General features: G+C 54.1%; 17 protein-coding genes across 17 annotated transcripts; 8 read left to right on the plus strand and 9 right to left on the minus strand.

Moving 5' to 3' along the window:
• Nucleotides 1-122: 122 nt before the first annotated feature.
• On the plus strand, nucleotides 123-1068 carry MRET_0097 (transcriptional regulation protein GF11; the record flags this gene model as incomplete). The annotated part of the gene is made up of 3 exons (XM_027626724.1): nucleotides 123-143; nucleotides 171-818; nucleotides 850-1068. The coding sequence occupies 3 exons, from the start codon at nucleotides 123-125 to the stop codon at nucleotides 1066-1068; spliced, it is 888 nt and encodes a 295-aa protein (XP_027482495.1).
• Nucleotides 1069-3201, minus strand: MRET_0098 (aarF domain kinase; the record flags this gene model as incomplete). Its single annotated transcript, XM_027626725.1, has 1 exon — nucleotides 1069-3201. The coding sequence occupies one exon, from the start codon at nucleotides 3199-3201 to the stop codon at nucleotides 1069-1071; it is 2133 nt and encodes a 710-aa protein (XP_027482487.1).
• A 158-nt stretch (nucleotides 3202-3359) lies between these two features.
• Nucleotides 3360-3818, plus strand: MRET_0099 (nucleoside-diphosphate kinase; the record flags this gene model as incomplete). The annotated part of the gene is made up of 1 exon (XM_027626726.1): nucleotides 3360-3818. The coding sequence occupies one exon, from the start codon at nucleotides 3360-3362 to the stop codon at nucleotides 3816-3818; it is 459 nt and encodes a 152-aa protein (XP_027482488.1).
• Nucleotides 3819-5020: 1202 nt separating this feature from the next.
• On the minus strand, nucleotides 5021-5946 carry MRET_0100 (uncharacterized protein; the record flags this gene model as incomplete). The annotated part of the gene is made up of 2 exons (XM_027626727.1): nucleotides 5021-5108; nucleotides 5132-5946. 2 exons carry the CDS (start codon nucleotides 5944-5946, stop codon nucleotides 5021-5023), a joined length of 903 nt encoding a protein of 300 aa, XP_027482780.1.
• Nucleotides 5947-5978: 32 nt separating this feature from the next.
• MRET_0101 (uncharacterized protein) lies at nucleotides 5979-6323 on the plus strand (the record flags this gene model as incomplete). Its single annotated transcript, XM_027626728.1, has 3 exons — nucleotides 5979-6025; nucleotides 6056-6165; nucleotides 6199-6323. 3 exons carry the CDS (start codon nucleotides 5979-5981, stop codon nucleotides 6321-6323), a joined length of 282 nt encoding a protein of 93 aa, XP_027482781.1.
• A 10-nt stretch (nucleotides 6324-6333) lies between these two features.
• MRET_0102 (glutathione peroxidase) lies at nucleotides 6334-6892 on the minus strand (the record flags this gene model as incomplete). The annotated part of the gene is made up of 4 exons (XM_027626729.1): nucleotides 6334-6426; nucleotides 6455-6471; nucleotides 6498-6615; nucleotides 6641-6892. The coding sequence occupies 4 exons, from the start codon at nucleotides 6890-6892 to the stop codon at nucleotides 6334-6336; spliced, it is 480 nt and encodes a 159-aa protein (XP_027482782.1).
• An 87-nt stretch (nucleotides 6893-6979) lies between these two features.
• Nucleotides 6980-8132, minus strand: MRET_0103 (ornithine carbamoyltransferase; the record flags this gene model as incomplete). The annotated part of the gene is made up of 4 exons (XM_027626730.1): nucleotides 6980-7007; nucleotides 7035-7108; nucleotides 7134-7287; nucleotides 7312-8132. 4 exons carry the CDS (start codon nucleotides 8130-8132, stop codon nucleotides 6980-6982), a joined length of 1077 nt encoding a protein of 358 aa, XP_027482783.1.
• Nucleotides 8133-8218: 86 nt separating this feature from the next.
• Nucleotides 8219-8453, plus strand: MRET_0104 (small EDRK-rich factor; the record flags this gene model as incomplete). The annotated part of the gene is made up of 3 exons (XM_027626731.1): nucleotides 8219-8225; nucleotides 8253-8392; nucleotides 8418-8453. The coding sequence occupies 3 exons, from the start codon at nucleotides 8219-8221 to the stop codon at nucleotides 8451-8453; spliced, it is 183 nt and encodes a 60-aa protein (XP_027482784.1).
• A 5-nt stretch (nucleotides 8454-8458) lies between these two features.
• Nucleotides 8459-9235, minus strand: MRET_0105 (uncharacterized protein; the record flags this gene model as incomplete). Its single annotated transcript, XM_027626732.1, has 1 exon — nucleotides 8459-9235. The coding sequence occupies one exon, from the start codon at nucleotides 9233-9235 to the stop codon at nucleotides 8459-8461; it is 777 nt and encodes a 258-aa protein (XP_027482785.1).
• A 47-nt stretch (nucleotides 9236-9282) lies between these two features.
• MRET_0106 (protein FRG1) lies at nucleotides 9283-10203 on the plus strand (the record flags this gene model as incomplete). Its single annotated transcript, XM_027626733.1, has 1 exon — nucleotides 9283-10203. One exon carries the CDS (start codon nucleotides 9283-9285, stop codon nucleotides 10201-10203), a length of 921 nt encoding a protein of 306 aa, XP_027482786.1.
• MRET_0107 (6-phosphofructo-2-kinase/fructose-2,6-biphosphatase 4) lies at nucleotides 10204-11673 on the minus strand (the record flags this gene model as incomplete). The annotated part of the gene is made up of 1 exon (XM_027626734.1): nucleotides 10204-11673. The coding sequence occupies one exon, from the start codon at nucleotides 11671-11673 to the stop codon at nucleotides 10204-10206; it is 1470 nt and encodes a 489-aa protein (XP_027482787.1).
• Nucleotides 11674-11772: 99 nt separating this feature from the next.
• MRET_0108 (uncharacterized protein) lies at nucleotides 11773-12761 on the plus strand (the record flags this gene model as incomplete). The annotated part of the gene is made up of 3 exons (XM_027626735.1): nucleotides 11773-12571; nucleotides 12599-12615; nucleotides 12645-12761. The coding sequence occupies 3 exons, from the start codon at nucleotides 11773-11775 to the stop codon at nucleotides 12759-12761; spliced, it is 933 nt and encodes a 310-aa protein (XP_027482778.1).
• Nucleotides 12762-12780: 19 nt separating this feature from the next.
• MRET_0109 (uncharacterized protein) lies at nucleotides 12781-12992 on the minus strand (the record flags this gene model as incomplete). Its single annotated transcript, XM_027626736.1, has 3 exons — nucleotides 12781-12824; nucleotides 12852-12950; nucleotides 12983-12992. 3 exons carry the CDS (start codon nucleotides 12990-12992, stop codon nucleotides 12781-12783), a joined length of 153 nt encoding a protein of 50 aa, XP_027482779.1.
• Nucleotides 12993-13134: 142 nt separating this feature from the next.
• On the plus strand, nucleotides 13135-16429 carry MRET_0110 (DNA repair protein; the record flags this gene model as incomplete). The annotated part of the gene is made up of 3 exons (XM_027626737.1): nucleotides 13135-16248; nucleotides 16276-16355; nucleotides 16384-16429. 3 exons carry the CDS (start codon nucleotides 13135-13137, stop codon nucleotides 16427-16429), a joined length of 3240 nt encoding a protein of 1079 aa, XP_027482688.1.
• Nucleotides 16430-16431: 2 nt separating this feature from the next.
• MRET_0111 (2-dehydropantoate 2-reductase) lies at nucleotides 16432-17721 on the minus strand (the record flags this gene model as incomplete). Its single annotated transcript, XM_027626738.1, has 1 exon — nucleotides 16432-17721. One exon carries the CDS (start codon nucleotides 17719-17721, stop codon nucleotides 16432-16434), a length of 1290 nt encoding a protein of 429 aa, XP_027482687.1.
• A 90-nt stretch (nucleotides 17722-17811) lies between these two features.
• On the plus strand, nucleotides 17812-19818 carry MRET_0112 (subunit of the DSC ubiquitin ligase complex; the record flags this gene model as incomplete). The annotated part of the gene is made up of 1 exon (XM_027626739.1): nucleotides 17812-19818. The coding sequence occupies one exon, from the start codon at nucleotides 17812-17814 to the stop codon at nucleotides 19816-19818; it is 2007 nt and encodes a 668-aa protein (XP_027482686.1).
• Nucleotides 19819-19832: 14 nt separating this feature from the next.
• MRET_0113 (transcription initiation factor TFIID subunit 1) lies at nucleotides 19833-22898 on the minus strand (the record flags this gene model as incomplete). Its single annotated transcript, XM_027626740.1, has 1 exon — nucleotides 19833-22898. One exon carries the CDS (start codon nucleotides 22896-22898, stop codon nucleotides 19833-19835), a length of 3066 nt encoding a protein of 1021 aa, XP_027482685.1.
• Nucleotides 22899-22980: the final 82 nt, after the last annotated feature.

A 22980-nucleotide genomic window follows, 5' to 3' on the forward strand; every position in this document is an offset into this window, starting at 1 on the left:
CCTACAAGGATTGACAAGCACTACCCGCTAGGCATGGTCTCGTCCAACATGACTAAGCTCCCTCCACATCGACACGACTCAAGCAGGTACCTCTGAAAGCGACGTGCCCATTGGGACATACAATGGATCCTAAGCGGATCTTTGTGAGTGGTGGTGTGTGCTTATGACAGGAATCACGATTACTTGATTCATTAATCAATGAGGTGGTGGTTTCAGTAGCACTAGAGGTGCATAGCAGGGCGAAGCGTGCAAAGATGGATTGTCCTAAATGTGACAAGCCCGAGCCGGCGCATGACGTCAGTGATCCAGCATCCCTGGTGCATGGGACAAAAACAGATTATTACTCCAACAACCCATTGTTTGAGTGTCTCGTCTGCTCAAGACAGGTTTCTTCAAACAGGTATGCAACACATTTAGAAAAGTGTATGGGAATTGGAAGCAAATCGCTACGCAAAGGCTCAGCACGTAATGCCAAGACAGCCTCGACGGCCGTGACACAGCGTTTACTGAATACGAACTCACGCTCTGCTTCACCTGCTTCGTCCACAACTTCTACACAGCGGAAACAGGGCGCTTCGCCAGCGCCGGCAGCATCTAAGGACAAAGCCAAAAAGACGGAATCACCCGGTCCTCTTGCCAAGCAGATTGGGAACACGTCTGGTGCGCAGGCGCCCAAATCTGAGGTCGCAAAACGGGTCGACACCCTTATACCACCCAAACCAAGTGTGTCGACGCCTCAGACCGACTCAGGGTCCGCACCAGGGCAGCATGATGATGACATGTTAGATGAGGCGGATTTTCCTTCCTTCTCACTATCTGTACGTTATATGGGTATACTAATGGATACAGTCCGATACAGAAGATTCTGGCGGTGCATCAGATGCCGAAGAGGTTACAGCCGCGCAAGCGGCTTTGGATGACAACGTCGAGGACATCGAGTTTGATTTGGACGAAGAAGATGGAAGCGATAACAACGATGTCGAAGTGGACGTTATTGGCGTGATCGAGTCAGATGCGGGAGTGGACGACGACGATGATGATGATGACGACGACGATATTGGTGTTTAACTACTCCGAAAGCCAGCCATACCGTATGAAAGCATCGACAATTTGAGGAGCGTTTTGTGGCGCGAGGAATAGGGAGCGGCATTCCATAAAGAACCACAATTTGAGCATAGGAAAGAGTGTGGACACGCTCATTCGGTCACGAAGAGTAGCAAGCTGAGCTTCGTCACTAGACATCTTGTGACCCAGGGAGCGGAGAATCGGAATAGCGTTGCGGAATAGGTCCAGATTCGGATCAAGTCGGCGTCCAATACCTTCGAGAATCATGATACTCAGGACAGTATTCACAAAGTCTGGTTCCATCTTGACGTGATACTTGCGCACGGCCTTCAGCGCCTTGTTTAGCACGTGTCCTATATCGAGTGCTGCAAGACTGAATCCACCCGAAGCCACGTTGCTGATGATGCCTTCCATCGCATTGACGAAGCCTTCTTTGTCCGTCACGAGCTCAGGTGTGCGGCACCGTTCGACCATCAAAGCTCCTGCTTGTCGTCCATTGAGTGTGGCAATAGCGGCGAAGAGGTCCATAAAATTTTGCAGGTTCTTAGGAGATAGCTCGGAAATGAGGCCTGCATCCAAAATGACCAGTTCAGGCAAGAATCCATCTTCTTGAATGTTATGGATCATAGCATGCCAGTCATCGGGATGCTGTGAGCATGATACGAGCTTCTGAGCGACTTGATCATCAGGGATGATGCCAGTGCGGTTTCGGTGACCAAGAACATAATCTGGGTCGAAGCGGTAAAGAATGCGAGACAAGATATTTTGCAGAAGTGAGCGCATCGAGGGGCGGTAGAACTTGACCATTATGTTGCCGGGATGCAGATCGGCATGTGTGAAATTGTCAATCAGAAGCATGCTGAGAAAGGCGTCCAAACCCATCTCGGCGATGCGCGAGTCGTACGCGCCGCTCCCCATATGCATGAAATGCTTGAGAGGAACAGCCTCGATCAGTTCTTCCACCAAGACATCTTGTGAGCAAAATGCATGGAGCGGGCGAGGGAATACCACAGTGCCGCCACGGCCAGCAAAGTTGCGTTCGAAACGTGAGAGATGAGATGCTTCTTGGCGCAAGTCGAGCTGGCTTACCATGAGTTGAGCGAACTGTTCCACTTCCTCTGGCAGCGAGATCCATCTCATCCCGGGCAACGCATTAAGGAGGCCGGCAAAGAACTGCATGATCTTGATATCATGGCGGATGATGCGATGGACATTTGGATGCAAGATTTTGATGGCAACAGCTGCGCCATGTTGGTGTGTGGATTGGTCATGCTCGAATGTCAATGCCAATTCACGACCAATATTCTCGGCAGCGACATGCAATCGGTTTTGATCGTTTGTATCTTCCACGTAGTCCAACGGAAGAAGATGTTGGTGCAACACAGCTTTGTAAACCTGGCCTACCGCACCGATACCGACTGGCTTCTCGTCAAATGTAGCAAATACTTCGTCAAAAGGACGCTGAAACACGCGCTCCAGGACTCGGCGGGTGTAGGCCACTGAATGAGGCTTGTTATTCGAGTGTAGCTTCGACAGGCGATTGCACAGCTCATCAGGGAACAAGTCGCGACGCGAGCCAGCCCATTGTCCGAGCTTCACAAAAGTGGGACCCGCCATTTCCATTTGTGATACCAGTAAACGATACCATAACAAGGCACCCCATCGGTCGCTCTCGACAAGGTGACCATCCTGATCTTTGTATGTCGACACTGTTCCCACAAAAAGAAGAGGTGTCGCGAGTACCACTGGAGCAAAGATCAAGGCCAGCAAAATGAACCGCTTGCATACCAGCAGCGGCTCGATCACATAGAGTGATACTGCATGCCAAACGCGGAGCACAATCGGTTTAGGTGAAGGCGACGGTGCTGGAATAGAGGATATTTCCTGTTCCTTTTCATGTGGGTCCTTCGGTGGCGCCTGCAAGAACCGCCACTGCAAGAATGAGTACGTCAAAATACCCATACCGCCCACGACACCCAACGCACCTAGACGAATGACGCGTGTCGGGCGAGATTGTGTCGCTGTGCGCATGCCCGCATGAGCCACACATGCATTTATGCGAGGTATGCGTTGTCGCCAAACGTCTCCAAGTAAGCTTGGGCGTCGTGCGAGGGCCGACCCAAATTGGACGCGCATGTCGCGACACGGATACAGTGTCGGTGTGCCGCTCAGACCGCCTGGATGCTTGGGCACATGGCCCTTCATCACGTGAGTGGAGGCTGCGTGTTGGCCCAGCGGAATCCAATGCCGACCTTCCACGCCATTCCTTTCTTCCCTACCCTTTTCTGCCCCACATGTCGAACGAACAGACGTACATCATGATCAAGCCGGACGGCGTCCAGCGCGGTCTGGTCGGTAAGATCATCCAGCGTTTTGAGGATCGTGGCTATCAGCTTGTGGCCATGAAGCTGGTCCAGGCTGGTGAGGACCACCTCGAAAAGCACTACAAGGACCTCAAGGGCAAGCCCTTCTTCCCCGGCCTGATCAAGTACATGGCCTCGGGTCCAGTAGTCGCTATGGTTTGGCAGGGCAAGGATGTTGTCAAGCAGGGCCGTGCTCTTCTCGGTGCCACGAACCCCCTCGCCTCGGCTCCTGGCACGATCCGCGGCGACTTCTGCATTGACGTCGGTCGCAACATCTGCCATGGCTCGGACTCGGTCGAGTCGGCCAAGGCTGAGATTGCTCTTTGGTTCGGCGAGCAGGACGCTACCATTTCGTACCCTCGCGCTGTCGACCAGTGGATCTACGAGTAAAACGTTGAAAGTACGCACGTACGTGCCATCAATGCCCTTTCGCTAGATTACGCGTAAGGACTATGGCGACCTGACGATTACTTGCATCCCAACTTGTTTGTAGCTCTGAGTACGTGTGATAAGCAGGATACAATGAGAACTTTGGTATGTATGCAAGCATACCGTATTCATGACCGCCGAGAATCTCGTGTGGGTAGACCGCTCATGACGCATACCTGCTCTTAGCTTCCTGGTCATAAAGGAGGGCATAGGGCGCCCAGAGTTTCGCAGGCTTGGTGGACACTGCGAACGCTAGGTATTCTTGATTACCTTGTCTGGCTCAAGACCCAAGGTAGCGTGAGACTAAACTATCTCGTCCTAGATACAATATACATTCATCGAGCTTTCTCCTGGGAAAGAGAAGAGCACTCGACCTTCATGGGATAGTCGCGCATCTATATTTTCAAATCCTAGGGCGTAATCCGACTTCGCCCCCCATCACGCGCATAGACTAGCACGTAACGAGTCCCAAACACTTACAAGCAGCTCCTTTCATTGAAACTACTGATGCGATACCTACCATCCACAAAGCCGCTGCGTCCGCCCCTAAAAGTATATGCTCAAGGCTCCGCTCATGCTGCCAAAAGGCCGGTCTAAATTCTCGGCTCAAGCGGAGGAGGTACTGCTTAGATAATCGGTGTTCACAAGGACTCGCCAGCTCGCTGCATGTCACTTTGTAACACGACCCTAGCCTCCGGACGCTGACACGCCATGATCCTGGAGCTGATGCTGCACGGGCTGAGAGACTCGGCGTGTGATGTATCACAAGCTTAGAGCACTTGGTCTGGTCCGAAAGGATGCGCTGACGCTGCACTGGGCTCGGAGTGGTTGTGTGTCCATATCTAACACTAACAAATGCAACCGCAGGACCCTTGACAGGCAAGCTTGGCTTGCATGTGCTGCTGTGCAAGTGTACTTGCTCCACAGGTGAGGCAGTGCGAATAGTGCTGCCCAAGACCCTGTTACGTGCTTTGGCGCGCCAAGGCCCCGTGCGGACCGTACGCTCTCTTTCTTGTACTCTTTCTTTCTCGAACAGGTCCCATGTATGTTGTCGATGAAAGGAAAAGGGTGGGGGCTAGGTGTGTGAAGTATCTGCACGAGCCGCACATCCAGTGAGAGCATATGCTCGACGATGTGCGAGGGCTTCGGCCCGCCCTCGTGTGTCATGAATTTTTTCCCCCTCCCTCTTGCGCCGTGCGCAAATGACACGCGTCAGATATTTCATTCTCACTCAGTTCCATACTCCGTAGACTGCGTTAGCTAAGAAAACGTACCGTGCGACAAAGTCGCTCATACTATCGAGTTCCATGGCATCCGTTCGAAGTTTGTCTTGCATGCATCGCCCCTTGGCAAGCGCACAGCTTCTGAGAGCTGCATCGAGTGTCGTGTCATGCGTGGTTTCAGGGCGCGTAAATGTCCATGATACCTCTGTCCGCATTGATATAGCAGCCCACTGCATGCGCTTGACGCGCCATACCATGTCATCAACATCACAGCATGCGCCTTCAAAGCACAAGAATCCAGGGTACCCAAGTTTCAGCAGGCCCCATACGCCAAGTTCTGGGCACCAAGCGCCAAATTGCCGCCGCTTAGACGGGGCCACCAGATGGTGGGACCAGAAAATCACGCGTTTCATCGTAAGAGAGGACGCGTTTGCTTGGCGCTCGTCAGAGCAGGAAGCCTGTTCCAAGGTAGGGACTTGTTCAGGCATGGTTTCTTGTAAGAGACTCAGCACATCAAAGGTGGGATGCAAAAGGTCCTGTGCTTCGCATTCATCGAGGCGTTCGCGCACCATATCGGCCAACGTTGCCTGCGATATCGCATCGGTCCGCTGTACGAACACCGAAATGTGCGGGCGTATTTGATGCTCATCGAGCTTGGCGTGTATCCATACGCCTAACAGCTTGCTAACACACAAGGACAAGTGCACTTGAGCAGGTAAGAACGCTGGTGGCTCGCCATTCTGGTACGCTGTCAATGTGTCTTCCCACGTTTGATTCTCATCAGCCGTTCCGCGCCATTGAAACTCGTCAGGCAAAAGCGTCGAGCGAAGCAGCACGACTTCTTCCCAGACGCGACTGGCCTCCATAAGGAAAACAAGGCTTTTTGTCTTTCCACACCATGACCAAAAAGTATTACGAGGGCTCGCCCAAGCGCATGGCTCTAACGTACGTACGGTGCATGACTTACACATACAGATGGGGTGTCATGCTAGCGGCGGCCTTCACCGGCTTTTTCTACGTCAAATCGGCAAATCGTATGCGCAAAAAAGAATACATCGCGGTGCAGGCCCAAACCGACGAGGGCGGTATGTATGGCTAGTTGACTCACTGATGAACAGAGCGCAAGCATATCTCGAAGGAGTTTCTCGGGTCGTTAGAATCGAACCCACGCGACAAAACGCCCATACAAATGCTAATGATGTCGCTGGAGCGACAATGGAACAAATCAGTGTCTGGTAAATAAAAATAGCTATTTAAAGGAACTTTTCGATGTCTTTGGCGATGTCCTTGGGATCCGTCGTGGGAGCGTAGCGCTCTACGACATTGCCCTGCCTGTCGACGAGGAACTGAACATGTTAGACGACGTGTGCATACCTTGGTAAAGTTCCACTCTGCAAGTTAGTAAGTTCGTACGTACTGATCATTTCAGAGCCCAGCAGGCCTGGCTTGGCGTGCTTGAGGAATTTGAACACTTCGTTCGCATTGTCGCCATTCACATCCGACTTGGCCATGATAGGGAACGAGACGCCGTAGTTCTTTATGTGAGTACAGTGTACGTACGAGAAGGCAGAAGCTGCCGATGCTTTCATCGTTACCAGGATCCTGCGACATGAACTGGTTGCATGGGAAACCCAGCACCGTGAATCCACGGGGAGAGTACGTCTTGTGCAGTTTCTCCAGACCCTCAAATTGGGGCGTAAATCCACACTTACTGGCCGTGTTCACAATAAGCACGACCTTGTCCTTCAACTGAGCAAAGTCGAAGGATTTGCCTTGCGGCATAGCAGCTTTCAAGTCATAAAACGTCACCATGGTATGTGGCAAAAATCTCCGAGCGCTTGAGCCCGGTGGCAAACGCGGAGAACATTGCCACGTGATATCTGTGCGCTATGAGCCTACTTACAAAGCACGACGGCCAAAGAGCCAACTGGGGGTAAGTGTCTCGGCCACGTACTCAAAGCAGGCCATAATCGTCCACTTTCGATTTTCTGCTTCGGGGAATACCATCGAGTGCGGTCCATAGAACACCTGGGGTGAGTCAAGCAACACATACGTCGTCGGACACTTCCTCAGCCTTGCGTGGCAGGCAGTGCATAAACTTCCAGTCAAGCTTCGCCTTGCCTTGGCGGGCGAGATCATTCGTCACCTGAAATCCAGCAAAGTCGCGCAAGCGCTGTTCTTTCTGCGCTTCGTCACCCATAGAAATCCTGCGGTTAGTGTTGGGTACGCACCATGTGTCCGTCACAATGTAGTCGGCATCGCGAACAGCGCGCAGCGGGTCATGACACCATTCGACATGCCCACGGGGTTGATCCGAAGGCAGCTCCTCAAGCCCTTTTTGCATTAGGTCCCACACAATTGGATCGCATGCATAGGCAGGACCTTGCGGAGCAGCGACACTGAGATGCATACCAAGGCGTGGGTACGTGACAAGCATGTCGTTCAGAATGTTGTTCGAGTCGCCGACCCACGCAACCTTCTTGCCTGCCAGCGCCTTGCAGCTCTTCTGACCGTCGGCTTCCAGCATCGTCAGCAAGTCGGCCAGGATTTGCGTTGGGTGGAAGCGGCTTGACAGAGCGTTGATCACAGGCACGCGCGAGTTGCCAGCAAGCATCTCAATTTCATCGTGGCTGCCTACACGCGCCATAATGCCGTCCACCATGGAGCTGACGACGTGCGCGGTATCGTACAAGCTCTCATTGACACCCAGTTGGATGTCTGACGGCGACAGGAACATGGCGTGTCCACCGAGGGCGGCGACACTTGACTCACTCGCTACACGTGTCCGAGTGCTGCGCTTGCTAAACACGAGAGCGATCGTTTTTTTCGTCAGAGACGACTCAATACCGGAGAGACCCAATGCGGTGTGCCTGGCCTTGTGCTTGAGCGCCGCCGAGTGCTGCAGAATCCGGTCAATTTGCTCTGTGCGCACATCTGCGAGCGTCATGAGGCTAGGCACGCCATGAGCATTCGTCGATACGTAGGCCTTGGCGCATGTCGACGTCAGGCGCGAAGCACCACAGCGGATCGGCGAAGCAAGGGACAGGAACATGGGCAAGAAATAAGCGGAGGCAGACGCGCTGCCCCTTTGTTAAGACCACCTACTAGGACCTGTCACGCACTCCCTCCATCCCCACCATGGCTCGTACGTCAACGCCATTGCTAACTCCAGGTGGCAATGCTCGCGAGATTGCGCGTGCGAAGAATCAAAAGAAGCAGGCCGACATGAACAAGGGAAAGAGCAATGATAGCGGTCTCACGCTTGCTCAGCGTCGTGAGCGCGATGCGGCGGCCCTGCGGGCTAAACAGGAGGTACGTGGTGACGACTCATAGCCAGGCTGCTGCTGCCAAAAAGGGGGCACAGAAAAGCTAGGTATACTACAGGGCAATACGGTCCATGTGAACGTGCGAGCTGTGGATGCGGAATTCGACGAGTCCGAGCCCTTCGAGCCAGCGTCGTGCGGCCCCATGTGCCAGCATGCGATGGTTGGCCGCTGCGACGATCGCGTGTGCATCTGGCATTTGGGTAGGCACTGTGTAGGCTAGTACGGGATGAGGCTGGGGCAGGCTAGTGCTGTGCAATTGCACTTCGACTAGCAGCAGCGACAAATCGGTCACCGTGAGCGCCTCTGTGTCCCAGCCATCCGTCCAGTGCGCTTCGGTGAGGGGGACGCAGCGGACGTCGGTGGCGCCCGTAGCACATGTATATACCACAGGATAATCCAGAAGCCAGCCACACGCAGCAATGCTGTGCGCACGCACGTCTCTGCCCACGATCATGCATGAGCGGGTATCTTGTGTACATGCGTCATAGATACATGCGAGGATGGCATGCGTGCCAGGGGAACGCGCAGCTTTTTGTTGCGGATGGCGCGGGTCGACATACACACACGTATCATCACGTTCCCATTTTGCGCCAAAGGCGCGACGGTGCACCACGAATACTTGCTGTGCCAGTACGACAAGGAGGATGTCCTCTCCACGGCACACTTCTGCCAACGCCTGGACACGAGCGATCGACAGGGCACAGGTGTCGATCAGTACGGCTGTGCGGCTCTGCGTCATCACAAGCACGAGATCGACAGCTAGGCGTGCGGCTGCGGTCAGCGGCACCCCCAGAGCACGTTGAATGGCTCGAGCTCGCGGCGGAGGCATAAATGAGCCCCTTTTTCGTCAGGCGCACGGATTCTCCACCGCTTCCCATGCCACCTGGCGGATCATCGCTCCGGCTCACGTTTAAGGGCGACAAGCCGAAACGCAAGCGCAAGACCCAAGATGGCGCGTCGCGCAAGCGTGCGGCGGCCGTAGATGACGAGTCAGATGCAGAGATGTACGGGGGTGATGAACAGGCATGGGTGACGCCGGACGTGCGTGACGAGGTGACGGGTCCCTGCTTTGTGCATCAGCGCCGTGAGGATGGCTCGGCTATCGTGCTGAGCTTCAACGCACCGCTCTCACAAGTCGAGACATCGAAGGTCGAAGTCCCGTCCATATCCATCGACGGCGAGGGCGATGGACCTACCATCGCAGGCGTCGAGGTCACACCCCAGACCGTGCACCAGGTGTGGGTGGCGACGAGTCTGCCCGAGTCGGACAAGTGGACGATGAGGAGTGCCCAAGGCACGTTTCTCGCTGCCGATAAGTACGGCGACGTCACTGCGACGAACGAGGCGCGCGGACCGCACGAGGAATGGACGCTCTGGCGCGTCGATCCCGTGCCCTGTGACGATGCCTACACGATACCCGGTCCACGAGCGGGCTATGCCTTCCAGTCGAAGCACGGTGGATGGCTCGCTACGGACGACACGTCCGAGCAGCGCAAGCGACTCGTGCGTGCCGATGCCACCGACGTATCAGGTGCCTGCGTATGGGACATCCGTGTCCAATGGCGCTTCCGCCACGCATGCAGAAAGGCGAAGCGAGGTGTGTCTACGTCTGGAAGTACGTCCCTCGTGGATGAGGCACAACTCGCACGATCGCGCCAGGGCTGGACGGCCGGCGCAGCCCACCACGTCCCGCCGGCGTCCCGCCGCGAATTGCTGCGTGCTCAACGCGAGGGCCGACTGGCTGAGGCCATGCTCGACCGCCGTTCACAGCTGAAGAGCGATAAGTATACCAAGTAACTATTTGTCTTGCTCATCTTTCTGTGACACGACCATAGCGGCGCGCACAGCGAAACGAATGTCGCGTTCTTTGCGCTCCTTTTCCGGGTCCCAGAACGAAAAGAGACGCGTGGCTAGGCCAAAGGCTTGCGGCCGAATCTCGACCAAGTCGCCTTCTCGGACCTGGATAAAGGGAATTTCTTGGGGCTTGTTGCCCTGTAGGTACGCAATGAGGCACCGCAAGACGGAGGGCTGACCGATGATGAGCACGTCCTTACGAGCCCGCTCCAGCTCGAGAATCACCGGCTCGAGACGTATGGCCAAGTCGTGGTAGCTTTCAGCACGTGGAAAGCGGAAGCTGTACGGGTCGTTGGCCTGCTCTTCGCGGTAGTGAGGGAAGCGCGCTAGAATTTCCTCCTCGCTCATGCCATCGACGACACCAGGCTTGAGCTCACACAGCTGCGCCATTTCAAGCACGCGAATGTGGTGCTGGCGGAATACGTCGGCTGTGTTCTGCGAGCGCTTGCGCGTCGAACACCACACTTGGAGCTCGCGCGTCTCATCGCCGCCCGCGTCGAAGGTATTCTTGAGCTCGGTGCTGCCGGAAGACGTAATGAACGACAGCGTGTGCTGTTGCGACGGCGTGGTGCTGTCATCGATCCTAGACCGCCGATCTTTGGAGCGCAGCGTCCGAATAAAGTCGCACAGGCGGTTGGCGTACTGGTAGCCCAGCGAAGAGAGCTCTGCATCCGCCTTGTAGATGTGCTCAACGAGCGACTCGCCTGTCCGTGCAAAGTAGATGGTCCGCTCCTGATTGTGAATATTCATGAGGAAAAATACGATGCGGTTCTGCAGGTAGCCCTGTACGTTGTTCACGACAATGCGTTGACCAAAGTTGAGCAGCTGCACATGCGGCAGGGCATTGTTCGTAATCGGCTCATACACTTTTTCGTGCTGCTCGATGCGTTTCCGGAAACTCGCCTTGATATCCCGCAATTTCCATCCCTCGTAGTCGGGGTTAAACGAGTGCATCGAGCGGATGCTGCGCTCGATCATCTCTTCGTCATCGCAAACACATTCGATAAACATAATCTGCACGCCCATGGCACTGAAGCGGCCACGAATCATGTTGCGGCGCTCCTTGTTGCTGTTGTTCGCATCATACACAGCCACCTGTCCACCCTGCTCAAAAAACTTGGCAATCGCGTTTTCGTGCATCTCCCTCGCTTGGTCGCGTAGTTTGACCACCTCGGCATTGTCTTTCGTGTAGGAAAAGTAGTCCTCCGGCAACTCAGCCAGCGGGCCCAGCATGCTGCGGCGCACATTGGCGAGATTGTACACACTGCACTTGACACCCATCCACCGCAGGTACCGCTGAATCGCGTGCGCCAGGTGCGTTTTGCCACGACCCGGCACACCGACCGTCACGACCAGAATTTGGCCGGCGTGCCAGAGCCGCCCTGTCTGCGTCGTATACAGCGGTGGCGCCATGGTCCAACCCCCTTCCCCACACGAGAGGAGGGAGGTGTGCCATTATCGGCCGAAATGTCAACCGCGGCTCTCGACGCGGCCGTGGCAGGTTGGCACGCCATGTCCATGTCGAACGTAGCGCGTGTGCTCGCAGGAGCCGCCGGCGTGACGCTGGCCACTCTCGCTGGGCTTTTGTATATATATCAGACGGCGCTCATCTATCCGGCGTCATTACCAGAGGGATCTCGCGCGATAGTCGACTCACCGGCCCTGTACAAATTGCCGTTCACAGAGCACCGTCTCGTGACCCCTGATCGTATCAAGCTGCATGTATATGCCATGACGCACGACGACGAGAGCGAAAAGCGACCCACCATCCTGATGCTCCATGCCAATGCAGGCAACATGGGCCATCGTCTGCCTATTGCACAACAGTTCTTTTACCGCCTCGGCTGCCACGTCGTTATGCTGTCCTACCGCGGATACGGCCTTTCGACGGGCGAGCCGACGGAGCCAGGACTTCGCATCGATGCACAGACTACCCTGGATTGGATCCGCGAGCACCCCAAGCTCGCAGGCACGCCAGTGATTGCATATGGCCAAAGCATCGGCGGCGCTGTCGCCATCGACTTGGCCGCTCGTAATCCCCAAACCGTGCGTGTCCTGATGGTGGAAAACACATTCCTAAGTATTCCCAAGCTGATTCCGTCCGTGCTGCCCATCCTGCGCTATTTCACCTTTCTGTGTCGCGAAGTATGGCCTTCTTTCCAGTCCATCACCAAGATTCCATCCAGCACTGCTGTCTTGTTTTTGGCAGCCAAGAAGGATGAGATTGTGCCCCACGAGCACATGATCGAACTGCACCGCCTGTGCTCCAGCCCCCAAAAGGAATTCCATGTCTTTGAGCACGGCACCCACAGTACGTACGCACGACGCTAACGCACAGACGATACCTGGCTCGATGTATGTACTTGGCCGCACTAACCATGCAGGAAAAATACACGGATACCATCGCCCTTTTTCTGAATAAGCACAAGACCATGTGGGACCCGCCGCAGGCTGTATGGCAAGACACGCACGACGATGACGAGCGCAAATCATTTTTGTAGTTATTTCAGTCTATTTCCATTATTTGCGGCACAGGTTGCCCACAAAGTGGAAGAGGTACGGCGCTGCGGTTAGTCGTCGCGATAACGCACCAAAATGCAGCACGCCAACAATCATGGCGAACGAACGCAAGGTCTTGCGCGCCTGCACACGCGAAATAGCAAGCTCAAGTGGCGAAGGAGTTGGGGCACCTTATTGTCAGTGTGCGCTGCTGTACACATACCCGCAAACATGTCGTCGGTTCGTGGGAAGAAGCAGCGTCGGTCGTGGTCAGGGATGACCTGGGAACGAAGGTGACTGGGATATATGCACCACGAGGCGCAGTGTTGCTCTGCTCCACGCCTTGCTATGCAACGCGCGTCACGGCTGTGAGCCATGCGTGGTACCGTGCGCCGTCGTGATGAGGAGGAAGATACGATGGTGCGCGACTTGGAACTTTTCTCCAAGCGTGCACGGCTGAACACGCCAGCATCTGCCACTGACATCGACGAGGAACGTGCTCCTTCTCCAGATACCCACTCTATGCCCCCGGAGGCGTCGACGATGGGCGTCATCGAGCGTGTCGATATGATCAACTTTATGTGTCACAGAAATCTCAGCATAACCTTGGGACCACGCATCAATTTCATTATTGGTCACAATGGCAGTGGCAAAAGTGCGATCCTCACAGCCATCACCGTGACGCTGGGTGGCAAAGCGCAAACTACGAGTCGCGGTAGTAGTCTCAAGGACTTTATTCTTGAGGGAGCGCAGGCGGCCGAAGTGCGTGTGAGATTGCGCAATGGCGGCTCCGATGCTTACCGACCCGACTTGTATGGCGACGCCATCAACATCGAACGCCGTATACACTCGGATGGCAGCGGCTCCTGGAAGATCAAAAATGCTGATGGCAAAACGATCTCGACGAAGCGAGAGGAACTCGATGCCATCTGCGATCATGCCAACATCCAAGTGGATAATCCCATGAACATCCTGAGTCAAGATGCTGCGCGGCAGTTCCTGGGAAGTTCCCAGCCTGAAGACAAGTACAGCTTCTTTCTCCGAGGTACACAACTGACACAACTCGCGCAAGAATATGAGCTTATACAGACAAATATTCAACGCATGAAGCGCGCTATTGCTCTGACTGAGGACATTCTGCCCGAACTTGAGCGCGATGCTCGAGAAGCCAACGCTAAATGGCGACTCATTGAACAAGCACGCGCCGAGCAAGAAAAACTCGATGCGCTCAAAGAAGAGCTCGTATGGAGTCAAGTGATTGCAAAAGAAAAAGTACGCGCATCTTTGGAGGAAAAACTCGAGCACGCTCGCATGAAGCAGTCGGCCATCCAGCAGCGACGCGACGAAGACGCACTTCGAGCCAAGGGCCTGGACGATACTGTATCAGAATATGAAGCACGCAGTCGAGAGAGTAACGAACGTGAAATTCACCTCAAGGAGCAGCGTGCTCAGGTCACACACACAGTCAAAGAATACCGCGCTTCCCTCCTCGCCCTCAAGACCAGGGAACGCGAACTAAATGAGCAGGCTGATCGTGTCAAGCTGTCGATCCGTCAGATACAGTCGCAAATGGACGCAGAAGCACGTCGTCAAGTGCAAGATCGGCGTGCTCTCCGCGACGCGCAGGCAGCGGAGCGGGACGAACGTATTCGTGAACGACTACATGTTGAGCGACAGCAGCTGGAGTTAAGTCAAGCTGACGAATCGCTCCATGCAAAATTCATGGGGCTTCGTGCAGAGCGAGCGCGCCTCACGACAGAGCTGCATACCTATGATGACAAAATTTCCAATTTACAGCGATTCGTGGTGCGATGCAACGCAGCCGCTTCAAATCGTGTCACAGCCTTTGGCGGCCCCGAAATCACTCAAGTGCTTTCTGCCATCAATCACGAAACGCGATGGAAAGAGCGACCTTATGGGCCGCTAGGTATGCATATACGACTACGTGATCGGCGCTGGGCACCAGTCATCGAGAGTGTGCTTGCCGATCCATTGAATGCGTTTGTTGTGACAAATCATCATGACCGTGCATTGTTGTCGCGGATTCTCAAGACCTACCACGCGTCGAATCAAATCATCACTGCCGCTCGTGACTTGTTTGACTATTCCCATGGCGAGCCAGAGGCATCCGTGCTGACTATCTTGCGCGTACTCGAGACGGACGAGCACATTTTACGGGTCCTCATCGATGGCCATCGAATCGAGAAAAGTGCTCTCGTCCCTGAGCGTGTCCTTGGTGATCAACTCATGCGTCGAAGACTCCCCAATGTATTGCAATGCTACTCTGCTGACCTATTCAAAATCACAGGTGGTGCTACAAGTAGTGTGACGCAAACTGTCACGCGGTACACAGGTGTACCGCGCTTTGCTGTGGACCATACATCCGAGTTAGAGGAGGCACACCGTGCGATAGCACAACATGATGCGTCACGATCTCAGGTTCAACAGAGTCTATCCGAGCTAGCGGAGCAGGAAACCCAGTTGAAAAGCGAGCAAATGCGAAATCAACAGCAGGTGGAAGCCACACGACAGGAGCACCGCAAGCTTCGACAGAGAATCGCCCAGCTGGAAGAAACCATGCGTGATGACGAGCCTGCCAACGTTGTCGCACTCGAAGAAGCGCGAGCCGAGGCCGACGTGGAAATGGCCCGCATTGTAGAGCGATTCAAGCAGACGGAAGGGGAAAAAGAGACAGCCGAAGCGGCTTTGGCTCCTCACGCGGCCAAGTTGGATCATTTGACGGAGCAGATCCACTTGCTGGAGGAGCACAGGATGCAGTATGAGACTGAATTACAAAAAACGTATACGGAACGTGTGCGTCTACAAAAGACGCAGGAACACTGGTCTCGACAGCTCGACGCTCAAGAAGCGCTCATCGGCGAGACGCAAAGGGAACTTGCCTCTCTGAATGAGCTTATCGGGTCGTGGACACAGATGGCCACCGACTATTGTGCACGTGTCGAGACTCAACGCACGCCAGCGTCTCTGGAGGAGCAGATTCGTGCGATCGAGACACAAATGCAGCAGGATGAAGCATGCTCGGGCCAGTCCGTGGAAGACGTCATTCGCGAGTTGCGCGCCAAAAACAAAGCTTACCAGGAAGCTAGGCAGAAGCTCGAGCAGACGCATACCACCATCCGCCTTCTTGAGTCTGCTATTCAGCTTCGATTAGAAAAATGGCATTACTTTCGCCGCTTTGTCGCCATCCGAGCGCGAGCAAACTTTTCGATGCATCTTCAAAATCGGGGGTTTTCCGGCTCTCTGCACTTTGACCACAATGCTCAGACACTCAAGCTGCGCGTTCAAACAGGCGATACCGATACATCGCACGATAAAGACCCTAAAGTACTGTCAGGAGGCGAAAAATCGTTTGCCACAATATGCCTTCTTCTGTCACTCTGGGAAGCCATTGGGTGCCCGATTCGATGCCTGGACGAGTTTGATGTATTTATGGATGCGGTGAATCGCCAAGTCTCTATGAAAATGATTGTACGTGGTATCATGACTAACGCGCAGATTGATGCAGCGCGTGCGTCTTTGGGCGTGCAGTATTTGCTGATCACACCGCAGAACATGTCACAAGTTTCACTAGGACCGTACGTACTCACACACTCACCGTATCAGCGAGGTGCAAGTACATCGCATGCAGGATCCCGAGCGACGTTCGTAGGATTACATGGCATTCGCGTTCCACGAGCCCGTCACACGCTGTGCCTTGAGTTTGATGAGATTGGTCATCATGTCGTTGGCCGGCGTAGGGATGCCATAAGCCCGGCCTAGCTCTGTAATGTATCCGTTGATAAAGTCAATCTCTGTCTTGCCCCGCCGCGTCTTGATGTCCTGGTGCATACTGCTCCAATTCGAAGCTGTTGCACGCACGACATTTTCGACTTCGTGCAACAATGAGGCAGGCTTCAGTGACGCATCAAGAAGCGGAAGACCTTCGCTGTCTGTTTGTGTCAACAGATCCGCCAAGGGCAGTGAGCTGAGATGCGCTGCCTCCGTCTCATTCGAGCTTTCCGCCGCCTTTGCATCGCGCGCATATGCCTCCAGCACTTGGCTCATTTCTGTGCAGAGCACACGAAACAGTTCGAGGGCAGCTGGTGTACCAAACAAGTCACCATTCTTGCAATCCACTAGGGCTGTCGTGGGATTAATACATGCGTTGATGGCCAGCTTGCGAAGCACACGCAGCTGATACGACCGAATAGGTTCCCAATGCACATCCAAAGGCAGAGATAACAGCAAAGCTAGCGTCTGCCGAAGTGAATCTTCCGGAAGAGCGTGCCAATCCAACTCGCCCGACCGAGACTCCAAGCCCCGGAGGCGAAGACTCGGCACGATACCCAAATGAATACTACCGAAGCCGGCATGCACAGCGTGCAGAGGCTTTTTGAGATAGCATCCGTGCGTGGTGCTTGCGAGTACAAAGTGCGGGCGTGAGTGGGGCTGAGGCCAAAGCCGTTCCAACAACATATCTAGCACGCCCATGCCGTTCTGGAGTAGAACGATGGTCGTTGACGGCGCAATGCGCGGTACAAGCGATCGAATAGCAGCATAGGTAGCATCTGCCTTGGTCATAATAATGAGACTGTCCAGAGGGTATGGCTCTGCTCCTGGCCATTCTCTCGCCATGCCGTCCTTGTCAGGCAAGAGCACTTGTGGCTGCGCTGGATCGATAGGCGAGACCAGCTCTACGGCATATCCTCTCTCAGACATGCACGCGCCATCATGATTCACCCGGAGCTCTCGAAACACGGGCGATGAGCGCGCAAACGCTTTTTCACGCATGTGTAGCGTTATCGTGGTCTTCGCTGCATCAGGGAGGTGCGCAGCCACAGCCGATCGCACTGGCGATCGAGGCGGAAATGCACGCATCATCAATCCCTGCCGCACGGCGGCGCGCAGGTGCGTCGCTATAAGCGTGCCCACCGCACCAACACCCAGGATATGCACATGCATAAGTTGTTCCGAGCCCAGCGCCAGCCGGCGAAAGGTTTCTCGTCGATGACATAAGCACTTCTGCCTGGGGCGCCCTTCCATCCTCGTGCCATGATGCGGAGGACCGTGCGGCCGTGGCTGTGCTGCTTGTCGTGGCTCGTGTGTCTCGCCGTCGTGCACTTCGCCGATGCCTCCAGTTTGTCAGAAAGGCTCGATGCATTGCAGGCAAGGCGTATGCGCCTCATCCACGAGCGCGCAGAGCTGGAAGGATACCTTCAAGGTAACGTGACACAACAAGGTGCCTTTCGTCCAGTGCGCGAACAAGATCCGCGTCTTGATCGAGCCTTGCACGACATGGAACTTGAAGCGCATCCTTTTTACCCCAACGTGAGTGGCTTTTACCATGGCCACCTATCGGCGTGGAATACATCACGCCTTTCGTGGGACCAAGTTCAGGAAAGAGGGCTGGCGGAATGGAACAACACGGTCATCCAGCCATATTTTCGAGCCTATGGAGTAACTGATCAAGCTTCCCATATACGCGGGGGATTTTCACTGCCGGTTCCATGGATAAATGGCTCGCTTGATGACACTGACATACAATTGGTGGGTGTGCATGATATTCGGCACGGTATGTTATACCTTGTGGGTATGCCGGTGACTGCGAAAGCCGTACTAGACATACGAAACGTGCTCGCCATGATACCAGAAACGCAAGCCGCGTTTCGAAACGATGCAGGCAAAGCTTGCCTCAATGACATAAATATGCGTATCCAGCGCATTGACGAGGCCATGACCAGTCCCTACACTATATCCATACCCGATCCAGACCCATCCGCCTCTAGCAATTGTACTATGCAACTATATGCTAAGCTATCACCGGAGGACCTTGACCAGAGGGAGCTGAACACCATTGAGCATGAATTGCGCGAGCCATCGGGCATTGTAACTCGGCCTGCGCCACGATTGCACATGAAAGTCCTCGGCATTTCGACGCGGTGTGGCATGTATCTCGAGACCGACTCCATGGTCGGTATATCACGCGCGCAGTACTGGAGTGATGTGCGATATTACATCGCTGGTATGATCTGCGTCTTGCTCATGCAGCTCGTACTCATGACGCGAGAGATGGAACGGACCCAAACGCATACGGCCATTTCGCGCATTTCTGGTCTCTCCATGTTTATACACAGCCTGTTCGATGCGTGCATGAGCTTAGCACATTTTATTCTCGGTCTGGCCCTTCCTGGCTCTTATGCACCGGGATTCTTTTCGATTGCGTTTATGCAAGCCGTGCTCTTCTTCGTTCTTGAGTTCCGCTTGTATGCCATCGTCACTAAGCAGCGTATGGAAAGTCACAGGGGTACAATGCAGCGGGTCGATTCGTTGTCGGATGATGACGACAACTCGTTTGATTCCCTCTTGGATGAGCCGACGTTGCGACACTATGTTGACAATGGATATCGGCGCCTACGACGCGCCTTGCACCGAGTGCCCCGCATGTTTTTCTTGGTTTCGTGGCTCATGGCCGTCATCTTCTTTGCCAACGTGGCACCCATACTGTATACCTTAGTGGCGGTTTCTTTCTTGATGTCGTTTTGGGTACCACAGATTCTGCACAATATCCGCCAACGATCCACGGGATTCCACACCAGCACAATTATCGGCATGTCGATGGCAAGGTGCTACGTGCCGCTGTATTTGTACCAAGATTTCTTCAACCCTTTGCCGCTAGAATCCACACCTTGGTTTTGGCTCCTGATGGGCTGGTGCGCTGCACAAACGCTGTTCTTAGTGGGTCAGAACATGGGAGGTCCTCTTTTCTTTTTACCATATTCGTGGCGTCACTCGGAAAAAGATTGGAATTGGCACCCATCGAAAGAAGCCTTAGCAGCGATGCTTTCGCACACGCATGATGAAGAGGAGGCTGCTGTCGATCCTTTGTCTATACCATTGGGCGACTGTCCTATCTGTCTGATGCCCACCTCGTGGGACGACGAGTCTGTTATGGTGGCTCCTTGCCACCACGTCTTCCACAAAGAATGCCTTTTGCCGTGGCTCGACATCAAACAGATTTGCCCGAGCTGTCGACTTCCACTACCCGTGTATAATAAATAGGCGTACGAGAAACATCACACAGGCGACTGCGGCCCCATAGGATCATTCATCCCCAACGGCGGAAAGGCCGAGGGCATCGGCACGCCCTGCTGCTGGTTCGTCGCACTCGTGTAATATGTGCTGTTGGGCATCGGCATCACACTCGGTGGGCGAACAGAGTTGGCCGCGCTGCCACCAGCACCACTGCCGCCACGACCGCCTGCGTTGCTAGCTTGATATTGCGGACATGCGTTGTTCGTTGACATGTGGCCCACCATACCGCAGCGACCACAACGGCGCTTGGTATTGGTTTTGTTGGGCATCTTTTTGTATCCGCCAATAATGCCCTCGGCAGCTGCCTTCGCATTCTTGCGCTGCAAACGACGGTCCTGGTTCTTCACACGAGCGGCAATCTCTTCTTCTAGACGCTTTTTGCGCATCGCATCAAGCGCCGCATCACCTGTCGGCATGAGCGACTCGGTCACGATACTCTGCTCTTCAATCTCCTGGCGCTGCTTTACATAGGCATTGATCACCGATGGGTCACGTACAATGTGCTTGTACCACACACCATTGAACAATCGCTTGACGAGCAGGGGCTTGGTCGCCTTGTGTTCCAGCTGCTTACGCTCACGACGCTGCTCTTCACGCCACATTTGCTCTTCCTTCGCTGTAATGCGTGGCGGCTCAGGATTCGATAGCGCAGCCAGTTGTGCCTTCCATATGCGCGCGATTTCTGAACGGTAAATCGCCTGCTGCTCTGCCACATTGTAACGGTGACCCGACTTGGCACGCGTCTCTGCCTCTGCTGCCAGGCGCTCGTCCACATCTTCACCAGCGCGAAGAAAAATCTCCTTCATAGACACACGCACAAAGCTGAACGCCTCTCCCCGTCCGCTGGGATCACCTTCGCCATGCAGCTTCAACATGGCCTTCCCCTGCGTCGCGTGCAAAAAGTTTTTGCTCGTGATCCACGGGGCTAACAGCTGCTCAATTTCCATCTTTCCTTCGTCCGCGTCGTCATCCGCTCCCTCGGCCGTCTTGGTGAAGCCTGCATCCAAAAGGTGCCGTTGACCCACCTGCATGCCCTCGACCAGACAAATATGCTCCGGTGTTAGCAGCTTTTGCAGCTCGGCCTCATCCGGGATGGGGACATCAGGCTTCAAACGCCAGAAACCTTGATGCATATCACCGGACTTGCGATTATACACCATGAACTCTTTCAGACGTTGTCGCATTTGCAGCTCATTCTGGTCAGGAAAGTATTTCATCACGCGATGAATCTTGATACGATGGGCATGACTTTTCTCAACCAGCTTATATGTGATCATTTGCAATCGATACTTGATATTGTTCGTCACAAGTCGAGCGTGAGGGCCAGGAATGGGCGTCGTTGGGTATGTTTGGCCGACCACGTATAAGTTGGGCACATCTCGGAGGTAGTAACGAACATCATCCTTCGTGGTGCTCCGAATGAACAAAAAGTCATTTTGAGTGGGCTTGTGACGAAAGAGCGGGGCGCGTGTCATATTGTTATACAAAACCAATTGCGTCTGCCCTGGCTCGACACTGCCAAACTTCATAAAGGGCGACTCATCCGTCACATCTAGCACAAAAGCTTCGCCCATATCAGAGCGCGGAATATAATCATCCTTGGCGTCTTTCTTCCGATAGTAGTTGACCAACAGACTTCCCATACCAAGATTAGAGAGCAGTGGTGGATACTCTTCTGAATATTCACATAACACGTAGTTGCTAGCGTCTTTTAATGTTAAATCGCGTGTGCTATGCAGCACCTCACTGGGGTCCTTGGACTTGCGCTCACCATCCTTCTTGCGCGATGAACGGACACGTGAAAAACTGATGGGCATGTTGGAGGGAAATTGAATCCGCGGACGATGCCATGAACGCGTTTCATGCTTCGTTAGGCGCGTCTTGTAGAATGGTAGCTGGAGTTTGATCGCAGGCCAGGCATGACGAACGACCAGCTGACCAAGGGTTTGACGCACGCGGTGTCGGTGCACTTTGCTCAATTCATACATGCGGTCATTCGACAGATTAAATGGATCCAGCTCGCTCGTAAACTTACTCGATTTAAGCAAGTTGGGCGGCGCGTCTGCACGAAGCAAAGAAGCCTGTTTTTCAGACTGGGTATTTTCATTCTCGAGAATCATTTCTGCGTCGTTCATATCCATAATAAGTCGATCAAAACGTCGAAATGGATGCTGTGAGTTCCAAATAATATTTTCAAACCAAATGCCTTTGGCCAGTTCGTCGTTCCGAGGTCGACTCACCTCTGCCATAGTTAATACATGCGAAGGCTCTTCAGACGAATGCGGGGTGATGTGTCGCTCCCAGTCATCTACTTCCACATTCGTGAGCAAGTGCGACGTGCTCGAATTTCCATCACATATCACCTGACAACGCGATCTGGTCGGGTCTGATGCCTGTTTGGCCACATACGGCTGCACTAGGCGCGGGAGAAGATGAGGCTCACTTTCGCCCTTGACGCCGTCTGAAGCCATAAACTCGTCGTACCCAGTCTCTGAAGCTGACAGCTCGTGGTGATTTTTGTCATATTGCGGCAGCTTACCGACGAGTTTGCGACGTTTGAGAGAACGTGTTGCAAACAACTCAGTAAAGTCTAGCAAGGTACCCTGCTGAAAATCTGGGAACATGTGGCGAGCTTCGGTTCTTGGACTCATGAGAAGAGCAGCATGAGTTGCCTGTTGTTTTTGCGGCTCTTCGCTTCCATCCTTGTCATTCTCTTCTTCGTCGGCAAAGTCATCGTCTTCGCCACGCACCTTGACTTTTTCTCGTCGAAGTGAGCGGGTATTCTCAGCCTTAGCTGCAGCCTCATCCTCAGCTAGATCATCTTCCTCATCTTCCTCATCGTCTTTCCCTTCCTCTTCTTTGCCATCATCAAAGTCATTACGGTAGATCTCGTCGCGATGAAGCGCCTGTGCATTAGCACTTCTTTTGGAGCCAAGTCCGATACGACTCAAATCTGAGTCAGCACTGACAATACCCATGTCCTGAAGAACTTGGCCCAGAGCCAGTCCTCCCAGTTGTGACACGGCATCATCGTGTTCTGAGTCCATCCTGGCAGATGGACAGTCGGTGGGAGAAGCTTGCTACGACCAGGATGGACGCGGTGGAGGCTCAAAAGCCACGTGGCTACGA

The sequence above is a fragment of the Malassezia restricta genome, chromosome I (assembly GCF_003290485.1).
Source record: "Malassezia restricta chromosome I, complete sequence".
NCBI classification, from domain to species: Eukaryota; Fungi; Basidiomycota; class Malasseziomycetes; order Malasseziales; family Malasseziaceae; genus Malassezia; species Malassezia restricta.